This window comes from Mastacembelus armatus, chromosome 15 (genome assembly GCF_900324485.2).
Source record: "Mastacembelus armatus chromosome 15, fMasArm1.2, whole genome shotgun sequence".
NCBI classification, from domain to species: Eukaryota; Metazoa; Chordata; class Actinopteri; order Synbranchiformes; family Mastacembelidae; genus Mastacembelus; species Mastacembelus armatus.
In genome coordinates this window covers 15,853,153-15,863,924 of record NC_046647.1, presented here as the reverse complement: position 1 = coordinate 15,863,924, position 10,772 = coordinate 15,853,153, and the positions used below count along the sequence as shown (strand labels likewise).

The 10,772-nt window shown below is 39.4% G+C and overlaps 2 protein-coding genes across 2 annotated transcripts; both read left to right on the top strand.

Annotated features, from left to right (window-relative positions):
* Nucleotides 1–1,197: 1,197 nt before the first annotated feature.
* Nucleotides 1,198–10,706, top strand: LOC113132085 (multiple inositol polyphosphate phosphatase 1-like). Its single transcript, XM_026309905.1, has 6 exons — nucleotides 1,198–2,531; nucleotides 2,611–2,805; nucleotides 3,343–3,440; nucleotides 3,719–3,849; nucleotides 4,014–4,411; nucleotides 10,269–10,706. Exons 1-5 carry the CDS (start codon nucleotides 1,955–1,957, stop codon nucleotides 4,390–4,392), a joined length of 1,380 nt encoding a protein of 459 aa, XP_026165690.1. The 5' UTR covers nucleotides 1,198–1,954; the 3' UTR covers nucleotides 4,393–4,411; nucleotides 10,269–10,706.
* Nucleotides 6,150–10,693, top strand: minpp1a (multiple inositol-polyphosphate phosphatase 1a). The gene is made up of 5 exons (XM_026309906.1): nucleotides 6,150–6,789; nucleotides 6,869–7,063; nucleotides 7,772–7,869; nucleotides 7,997–8,127; nucleotides 9,871–10,693. Exons 1-5 carry the CDS (start codon nucleotides 6,207–6,209, stop codon nucleotides 10,247–10,249), a joined length of 1,386 nt encoding a protein of 461 aa, XP_026165691.1. The 5' UTR covers nucleotides 6,150–6,206; the 3' UTR covers nucleotides 10,250–10,693.
* Nucleotides 10,707–10,772: the final 66 nt, after the last annotated feature.

The following is a 10,772-nucleotide window of genomic DNA, read 5'->3' as shown; positions in this document are numbered from 1 at the left end:
AGGCAGCAATACTTTAGATCCCAAATAAAACGGTTCCACGAGGAACGGCATATTTCATTGTTTTTATTTAGAAGAAATGCGCCACAAAATTTTACATATTGGAACTCTAAAATCAGAGATACATCACACAGCGGGGGATTTGAACGCAGCAAGTGTAACGACTGCGCAGAAAATGCAGCTGTGGACAAGCATAGGCCAAGACCCTGACGTATATGAAGCCATCTGTTGGTGAAAGTTTGAAAATGACAAATATCTTTTTATATGGAAGCATATATGTACTGACTTTTCAACAAAGTAGGCCAATGCATCGAACACTAACGTGAAAGGTTCATACATATTGTTAGTTTCCAAAATTCAGGGGGAAGAATAAGAGTCAAGGAGTGGGTAATGTATTAATGTGGGTAATGTATTGTGGGTATGTATGTAATGATTGAGCAGCAGTATGGTTGAAATAAATACCACAATATTGATAAACTTTTTTTGCAATATACATTTAGTAAAGACAATCCAATCCAAATCATAATAAAAACTGGTGTTAAATGCAAACATCTGTGTTAAAAACGAAAGCAAAACATTAAGTCACTAATTTTTTGTTTGGTTTCAATTAGAATTTGCTTTAAAGTATTAAATTAAACTTATGTAAAACAGTAGCATGTGTGATGAAATCAACATGAATTACACTGTTGATAAATGATTACACAGAGTTAGGTAGGGCAGTATTTTCGAAGGACATTTTAAAAGTCAAGGTCCTAAAAAGTCTTGAATGTAGTAAACTACAATAAAATGAAGTGTAAAATACAGTCTGACCTTTCACTAAGTTCACATTTTATTTATATGTTTCTGCTCTTCATCCATTCCCTTTTTGATAACACTGATCTACTTATCCTGCTTGATGAGCAAAGATAAGTGGATTGGCATATCTTCAAAGCCTAATGAGTACATTTCCTTCTGCTTAGTCTGACAGAGTATCCAGTTTTTCTACAGTATGTATCAACATTCTTTTCAATTTTCGGTGATGGGTGACCCCTTCATGGAATATCAATGGGTCTGTTTTATTTATCACTGAGAACACCATTTGTTTAGCATGAACTTGTTTTCTTTGAAATCTTTTCTCTGTAATGCAGGTAATGCCACAATGACCTGCACAGGACAGCTTTTGTCTCAGTGAAATCACTGTTGTCCTGACAAGCAATAGAAATCAAAACCAAGCAAAAGAATAGTTCTACCTACCAAATACAAATACCTTCATATTGTTATCACTCATATCCTTTTCTCACCTATGGACATTTGTTGATTGACTTAAGGAAAGCAGACCCAATAATCCCAGTACTTATTTCCCCTTATTGACTACTTCTATGGTTATTGAATGTGACAACCTGCAGGTCACTGTAGAGTTTGTAGTTTTCCCTGTGTAGACAAAACTGATGATTGGCGTAGTAAATGATTAATACCAGACTAGTATTTTACCAGTAATATATAGGTCTATGGCCAGAAAAGCAGACTTATAACAGAATGTACCTTTAAAACCAAATTATTACAAAAGAGCATATAGGCAACGTAAGTATAACCACAAGAAAATAAGAAGTGAATCACCAATAATGTTGAGTGTATGAGGAAGGAAATGACAAAATGGAAGTGTAGCTACAATTTTTTGCATAAAGACATGTTTTACTAAAATGTCCATATCATGCTGCATTTTCACAAGTTCTTATACAGGCAATTTTAATTCTGTATTCTGTTCTTCTATTTTCTGTTACCTTCTCCAGTTTTCCTTTAGGGTTGTTAATTAATAGCTATGGTGTAAACACAAAACATGTTTACTTTACATTTTAGGAAATCCTGTGAGGAAATTAGGCTAAACAAGCTGGACTGGACTCTGCTCAGCCACGTAGATGTTTTGTATTTGAAAAGGTTTGGTGAACAGCTGCTATAAAAGCCTCCTCCTGGGTGCATCATGCTGACTTTTCTTTGGAAATTCTCTGTCTTTTATTTCTTTATCATCTGGGCTTTATTTAATTATGTCAACCCTGAGGACAATCTGGATATACCAACAATCGCCAAATACTTCAACACAAAAGGGAGGTATGAGGAGGTGAACCCTTATCTCAGAGAGGACATACTTGCTGTTAATCGATCTATCCTACAGCCTCCATCTCCACAATGTCAGGAAATTCACCTGATTGCCATCATAAGACATGGCACAAGATACCCGACGACCAAAAACATCAAGGACATGCAGCAGCTTTACAACATTGTTATGCACAATGCCTCAGGTGAAGCAAGTTTTCTGCGTGAAATCCAGACCCAGTGGGCGATGTGGTACACTGAGGACATGGATGGTCGACTCGTCCAGAAAGGTGTGAATGAACTCAAGCATCTGGCTGTCAGGCTTTCAAAGCTGTTCCCTTCACTGGTTTCAGAGGAGAACCTTCGAGGTGGACGCGTCAAATTCATAACCAGCTCAAAGCACAGATGTGTCAACAGCACATTGTCCTTTAAGGCAGGACTCACAGAGCTATGGGCTATTAAAGGTAAGACCATGGTCACATAGTATACTATTATGGACTACCACTTATATGCATTGGCAATAACAGTGTTTTTTCTCCCCAGATCAGGAGTTCGACCACGAAGTGAATGATGCTTTGATGAGGTTTTTCGACAAGTGCGCCAGGATTGTGCAGGAAGTGGATAACAGCCCCTTGGCTCTGGTGGAGATCAACAATTTCAAGAAGGGACCAGAGATGAGGAGGGTCCAAGAGAAGATAGCAGTCCGTCTTAGAGTCTCATACAGTCTCATCACACATGGTCATATCTCCAGAAAGACTCTCTTTTTAGGCTGATGACTGTGTTGCATTACCATTTATTATATCTCCCATCTCCGCTTTCAGTGATCCCATACAGTGGGTTTAAAATGACTGATGAAGACTTTATATGTATCACAGGTCTATTACAGTCACCTATATGAAAAGAGTAATTCCATATTTTTGAGCATTTGTCTTTAATGCAAGCATATGAAACATATTTAATCTGCACTGCAGCCTAAAAGAGTTATACTGAACCTTTGTTACATTCATGTCCTAGAATTAGTATTAAAAGCTTTAAATAGGTTCAGTTATTAATGCAGACATACTGTAGGTGCTTCAGTTTTAGACTTTGGGAGGACCAATTCTAGTGTTATTTCATAGCAGAAGATGTACTGGTGTTTATGGTGGAATTATGCACTCTCTCAGTGCTTTCTAGTGTGAGAGAATATTACTTTTCAGGCATCTTCCATTTTAAAAATATCTCAATTTCCTGTGTAATCTCAACACTAATCATTTTATGCTAACCTGTCCCTTGCAGATATGGCTGAAGCCGCATTTTACTTGTGTGCTTATGAATTTGCTATCAAGGCAGTGAACTCCCCCTGGTGTCAGCTCTTCGATGAGGATGATGCAAAGGTAAAGGGGATGAGCAGTCAGCTATATGTACATTTAGTACTGCAGTTTATTTTAATTGGATTATGACATTAATATGACTGACAAGTTATCCAGGAGATATTTGTTATATGTTATAATGTCAAAATGTCTATGTTCTGCAGCTGTGACAGCAAGTTTAATTTCTATTTTGCTTATTCCTGGATTGAAGAATCTTCAATCTAGGAACAACCTTTCTTAAAGGTTTTGGCGTTACGTGCCCCCAGTAGCAAAGACAACCTCTAAAATACTTGAACCAACAGGTTATGGAGTATGCAAGTGACCTAAGGGAATTCTGGAAAAGAGGCTATGGTTATGATATCAACAGCAAGTCAAGCTGCATTCTCTTCCATGATGTGTTCAGCCGACTGAACAAAGCAGCCAGCGAGAACAAGTAGGTGATCTTTAAATGCCCTTCAGGTTATACAAATAAAATTTATGTTTGCTGAAGACTACCTCTCCAGGGTGTACCCCTGCCTTCCACCCGAAAGAGAGCTGGGATATGCTCCAGCAGAGCCCCGTGACCCTGGTTAACCCCTTATGTCCTGTAACCGTCAGATCTGGCCAGCAGGTGACTGAAGCTGTGACAGTCCAGGTCGGCCATGCAGACACCTTGCTGCCACTACTTACCCTGCTGGGCTTCTTTAAGGACAGCGAAGCCCTGACATCAACCAACTATGCTACACAGACCCAACGCTCCTTCCGCACCAGCCACATGTTGCCCTATGCAGCTAACTTACTCCTGGTGTTATATGACTGTGGGGCAGGAGACCTGAGGCTGCAGCCACTGCTCAATGAAAGGCCTGTCACATTCCCAGGTTTGGCTGACCAGCAGGTCTCCATGCCGCTCTATGAAGATGTCAAAGAGCACTACAGGGAACTGCTCCAAGGCTGTGACTTTGAGAATGAGTGTCAGCTGTTCAAGCATCCTGCTTAAGTTCAGACAGGAACAGTAGATTCTGGAAACAATTATAGGCATTGTGGCTTTATCCTGTTTTGTTTGTAAAAACAACAAACATTATGCTCTTACAGTGTGAGGTTGTCTGTCTTTGTGTGTCTATATGTGGCCCTGCGACAGACTGGTGACCTGTCCAGGGTGTACCCCTGCCTTCCACCCGAGAGAGAGCTGGGATAGGCTCCAGCAGATCCCCGTGACCCTGAACAAGGAAAAAGCGGGTATAGAAGATGGATGGATGGATGGATTATGCTCTTACAATAAAAATGTCAGTAGTCCAATAAGCATTTCCCCTAACTGTTCTGCTTTAGAAGTATAAAGTATGGATGTCTTAAAGGTGCAATGTGTAAAATGTAAACGATTTAGCGGCATCTAGTGATTGAATTACAGGCGTGAGGGAGGGCATGGTGGCCGTTACCCTTAAAACAAAACACAATTTCATGTGTAAAGCCAGTGTTTGATTTGTCCATTCTGTGTAAACATGGCAGTGCAACATGGCTGCTTCCTAGAAAGGAGACCAGTGACAACATATTTATGAATACTATATTCCGTTTCTGCTAATAGATCACTCTAAATATTATTATATTGTAGCTATTAAACCTTTAATTTAGCATTTTGCTGCTTTCCTTTTTCTTTAATCAACATTTTCAGGAAGGTCTAAAAGGTTTTGTGAACTACTGAATTCAAATTAAAAATATATGTATTTTGAGATGTGGTTTTGATACTTATAGATATATTTCATATATGACTAGAGAAAATATAGTAGGAAAGTTAACTTTTTCCATTTAGATGCCTAGAGCTGTCAAAGATATTGCAGGATATTTCAAAATAACTAATTGTTAATATGAACAGAGTACTGTGCAGAAGTTTAAGGCATTTAAAAGTTTTAGATCCTTATTACACAACACCATCACATGTCTGATTGATCCCAGGTTCATTGTGCAGCCCACTGTGCAGGACAACAAATTCATGAAGAACCCACTAGAGTTCATTACTTTGAGAGGCAAGTAGAGCCAGGGGTTCTGTAGCAGATGGTCCGACCCCCACAGGGCCCTGATCTCTGCAGCGTAGAGTCAGTCTGGGACACGAAGAGGTAGAAGCGCACAGGGACAGCCTGAATCTACAGTAGAACTGCAGCAGCTTCTCCAAGGTGCTGCAAAGTCCCAGGACAAACTGCGTGCAGGTCAAAACAAAGAGAACTGCTGCTGCTTTAAGGACAAAAGGAGACTGTTGCAAATACAGATTAGATTTATGTAATTTATGTTAAAATTGACCCTGAGTATTGTTAGTGCATAAACCCTTTGCACAGTACTGTACATGTGTAAGACTAGATATTTTTAGTTCATATGCAGTAGAGTTTTAACTAGTAGAGAAAATTGTAGCCTGTGAATTGACTGAACTGGCTCATAAAGCACAAATTGTTGTTGTTTACCTACTGAAGTCGCTATTTTTACAGTAAACATTAAACAATAACAAATGGCAGAATAGTGACAATATTTCATAGTTGACAGCCAGGATCATTTTTAGTGACTCAACAAAAGAAAAAGAGGATATGCTAAAAAAAAAAAAAAAAATAGTGTGGTTTTTGTCCATTTAGGAGCTTTAGTCACTCAATGCTTTTCAGATAAAAGTTTACCAAAATTTATAAGGCTTATTTTGCTACTACAAAATGTTGTATGGAGCTGGTGTCACACCAGCTCCAACATTTTGTATGGAGCAACGTCACTCAGTGTTTTTTTTTTGGGGGGGGGGGTTGCACACGGCACACCAGAGCCTATAAGCTCTTTGGCTACATAATGTCGATCATATTATGGAAAGTCCTTGTTGTTCACCTCACTACTGTGATTGGTTTTTCCTGCGGTTTCCGGAAGAATCCCTGGGACAACACAGAAATACCAACAATCGCCAAATATTTCAGCACGAAAGGGAGGTATGAGGAAGTGAACCCGTATCTCATAGAGGACATACTTGCTGTAAACCGATCTATCCTACAGCCTCCGTCTGCACAGTGTCGGGAAATTCACCTGACTGCCATCATAAGACATGGCACAAGATACCCGACGACCAAAAACGTCAAGAAGATGCAGCGGCTTTACGATCTCGTCAAGAGCAGGGCCACGGGTAAAGAAAGCTGGCTGCGTGAAATCCAGACCCAGTGGACGATGTGGTACACTGAGGACATGGATGGTCGACTCGTCCAGAAAGGTGTGAACGATCACAAGCATCTGGCTGTCAGGCTGTCAAAGCTGTTCCCTTCACTGGTTTCAGAGGAGAACCTTCGAGGTGGACGCGTCAAATTCATAACCAGCTCAAAGCACAGATGTGTCAACAGCACATTGTCCTTTAAGGCAGGACTCACAGAGCTATGGGCTATTAAAGGTAAGACCATGGTCATATAGTATACTATTATGGACTACCACTTATATGCATTGGCAATAACAGTGTTTTTTCTCCCCAGATCAGGAGTTCGACCACGCAGTGAACGATGCTTTGATGAGGTTTTTCGACAATTGCGCTAAGTTTGTGAATGAAGTTGAAAACAACTCCTCGTCTTTGATGGAGCTGGACAAGTTCAAGGAGGGACCAGAGATGAGGAGGGTCCAGGAGAAGATCGCAGACCGTCTCAGAATCCAGTACAACAACATCACAGATGGTCAGTGATGGAGGAAGTATTCTGATACTTTAAGTAAAACAGACCAATTACAAGTAAATGTCAGGTTTATATTAATCACAGGTAATTATATTTTTGCAGAAACCCACCAGAGAAATTATGTGAGGAAAGTCAAAAACTAAATTATCATTATTGAGGTGTAAGAACTAGTTTTTTGAATAAACGTAGATTTTGTACTTTTAAGTGATGCATTTACATGTTAAATAAATGAATACAAATGATTTTATATGGAGGATAATTAAAACGTGGAGCGTTATTAATTGAGGTCAACATATGTTCTGTTTCAAAGGAATTTCCATAAAAACTGCTCAGTTTAAAGCCATAGTTGATTACTCATTACTGAAATGTTTTTCCATAAATGTGGAGTCATATGCATGCCCGTCAACAAATTTCACATCCCTACATGTATACAATATATTTTAGGGAGTAGTACATGTCACATGTGATCAGGTGTATCTGAACAGTAGGTGGAGCCGTTTTCCAATGTGAAAAATGCCCTTGCTCCAAGTTATCAATTCAATGAGCTTTAGTGTGTGTTCATTCAGTGCAGTGATTAAATAGTACATTCTGTGTTTAGGTTGCAGGATGAACAGGGCAATTTCACAGAGCTTTTGACTGTGTTTTAATTAACTGCTGCCTGACCTGTCTGAATGCTCTACTTAACATTTTAGTGCAACCTTTCCCCTACAGATATGGCTGAAGCTGCACTTTACTTGTGTGCTTATGAGTTTGCCATCAAGACTGTGAACTCCCCCTGGTGTCGGCTCTTTGATGAGGTCGATGCACAGGTACGGGCCTCAGCGGAATTGTTACCTCACATTACTAAAGACTAAAGGATTACTGTGTTTTTTACTCTTTACGTAAAACTCACCACATATCTAGACTGCCCATGGTTTGTCTTTACCTATTCAACAGGTTATGGAATATGCAAACGACCTGAAACAATTCTGGAAAAGAGGCTATGGTTATGATATTAACAGTAAGTCGAGCTGCATTCTCTTCCATGATGTGTTCAGTCGACTGGACAAAGCAGCCATTGACAACAGGTGAGAAAAACCTTTATGCCTCTCAGCACATAAGAGCGGAGGGTTGTGGTTGTGTAACTCTATATTTTTCTGATTGTCCAGGAAATCCCATGAGTAAAGAGCAAAACCAGCAACGCATTAGTCTTCTCGAGTGCTTACCCTAACTCTGGCTGTCTGCCTAGAAACATTTGTTCCTACTAAAAACAAAAACTGTTTGGGCATTTATTAGGGACACTGCAGTGTGTACATGGCAGTATGTGCAAAAATCTGGCTCACTGATACATTTGAATACATTTTAGGCAACAATGAAGGTCTACAGAATTAACTTTTTTTATATATGTGCATAATACATATTAGTAATATCAATTCATTGTGGTTTTTGTCTTTTCATGGGTACTGGAGATAATAAGAAAAATATATAATATTTCCAGCCATTTTTCCTGCACTACAAGTCTTACTCAATTAGTTGTTACATTTTATAAAACAAGAACACCACATATTCTGTTTCCAATTTCTCCAATTTGAGGATTTGTTGTTTTTGTTTTCTGTCATTGCAAAATGAATATCTTTGGTGTTTTGACTGCTGATTGCACAACTGAAGACTATGAACAATTTTACTTTACCTTTTTTTTTTTTACTACTGTCTGACACGGGTGACCCTGAGGACATTAGCAAATGAATAACAAATTGTGTTGAAGTTCATGAGGTCGTGCATGTGTTTGAGCATTTGAGTGAGTTGAACATCATAGATTTTTTTTTTTTTTTTTAACTCCATGAACATCTCTTTGGTTCAGCTGTTGCTCCTGCCAAGGCATTATATTCCTGCATGAAACTCTCTGTTTTTAGCCTAACACTCTGTATATAAACTTGCCATATCCCTTAAATATTACAGATGTACACCAATGGTGGTATCGTCATCTCAGTTTCATGTATGTGTTTTCTTACACTGTGCATTTTCACCTGTTAAAATAAGTCTACATTTTCCTTAAAAGTATTTTTTTAATGTGAAATTAAGCAGGCTGGAGAAAAACATTACAGTTCTTTCCTTCATGCAGATATCAATATGAACCATTGGAGTATTAGCTGCTAAATGTATTCAAACTTTTATTTGCTCTTCTCTTTAGATTTTCAAGAAACTACTGACCAAAACCTGATATTTGAGCAATCTGACTAAATATAAAGTCATAAATAGGCATGTTTCACGTGATAGGTACTAAGGTCAGAATGATTCTTTTCATTATTGAATAATCATTGTTTTAGGTGAATTGTTTAATCTACAATGTCTTATGTGATATTTTAAGATGTCTTGTTTTTTCAACTAAATGGTTGAAACCCTCTAAAAAGCAGCCACATTGTCTTGCGAGTGCCCCATCCCGTCCGATCTTGAACGATAAGCAGGGCTGAGGGTGGTTAGTACTAGGATGGCAGACCACCTTGGAAGACCAGGGGCCATTAGCCTCAGTCACAGAGGTTGCACAAGCCAGTGTGGTCTTAGTGTTGGTCGCAGCCCGAGTCAATGAGACTGGTTGCGTCAGAAAGGGCATCCAAGGTAAAACCTGTACCAAGTCATTCATGTGGATCAATTGATCTGCTGGCCACCCCTTGCAGGAGCAGCTAAAAGAAAGCTGAAACCCTCTAAAATGTAAAATTTTCAAATATTAAAAAATGCTCACATTTAAGAAGGTGTAGACAGAGATTTTTGACACTTTTAAATATTGTTGATTGTTTGTTAGACCTGAGAATAATGTATGTGCTGTACGGCAGATCTGGCCAGCAGGTGACTGAAGCCGTGACAGTCCAGGTCGGCCATGCAGAGACCCTACTGCCACTACTTACCCTGCTGGGCTTCTTTAAGGACAGCGAAGCCCTGAAATCAACCAACTATGCTACACAGACCCAACGCTCCTTCCGCACCAGCCACATGTTGCCCTATGCAGCTAACTTACTCCTGGTGTTGTATGACTGTGGGGCAGGAGACCTGAGGCTGCAGCCACTGCTCAATGAAAAGCCTGTCACGTTCCCCCTTTTGGCTGGCCAGCAGGTCTCCATGCCGCTCTATGAAGATGTCAAAGAGCACTACAGGGAACTGCTCCAAGGCTGTGACTTTGAGAATGAGTGTCAGCTGTTCAAGCATCCTGCTTAAGTTCAGACAGGAACAGTAGATTCTGCAAAAGAAGGCTTTATAGTGGCTTTAATGTGCTTTATTGGCAAAAGGGAGTGAAAAATGGAAGCATCTAAGTCGGACATCTCTAACATAAACCATGAATCACTGTTTGAGGTGGACTTATCCGAATCAATCATTTTCACTCCCTCTGTCTTATGCCTGAGAAAAGCGTGTTGTCTCTGAAAAGCACCATTATCCCAGCCTTGGAATTTAATTTCAAGTTCACCTTTATCTTTGCAGTATTACTGCTATTGCTTAGCTTTGCAAGGTTTCTTTCCATTATTGCATAACTTAGAGCACAAATTAGAGAATTTATTTTTGCAGTGTACATATTTTATATAATCTGCATCTGAATTTTCTACATCCATCTGCAGTATTTTGCTTGTTTCTGTTTTTCAATAAATGCATTTCCTTTTAACTCTGCAGGCAGACCAGAGTCCCACATTCTGAGTGCAGAGCATTGAATTGAATATAAGATTTAAGGAAACCAGAAAGGATTGAA

What these genes read in the sequence shown, in the direction of transcription:
- LOC113132085 (XM_026309905.1), top strand. Translation starts at nt 1,955, where the DNA reads ATGCTGACTTTTCTTTGGAAATTCTCTGTCTTTTATTTCTTTATCATC. An exon ending in AGAGCTATGGGCTATTAAAG is followed by an intron (nt 2,532 to 2,610) that starts GTAAGACCATGG and finishes TTTTCTCCCCAG; the next exon opens with ATCAGGAGTTCGACCACGAA. An exon ending in TCGATGAGGATGATGCAAAG is followed by an intron (nt 3,441 to 3,718) that starts GTAAAGGGGATG and finishes TTGAACCAACAG; the next exon opens with GTTATGGAGTATGCAAGTGA.
- minpp1a (XM_026309906.1), top strand. Translation starts at nt 6,207, where the DNA reads ATGTCGATCATATTATGGAAAGTCCTTGTTGTTCACCTCACTACTGTG. An exon ending in AGAGCTATGGGCTATTAAAG is followed by an intron (nt 6,790 to 6,868) that starts GTAAGACCATGG and finishes TTTTCTCCCCAG; the next exon opens with ATCAGGAGTTCGACCACGCA. An exon ending in TTGATGAGGTCGATGCACAG is followed by an intron (nt 7,870 to 7,996) that starts GTACGGGCCTCA and finishes CCTATTCAACAG; the next exon opens with GTTATGGAATATGCAAACGA.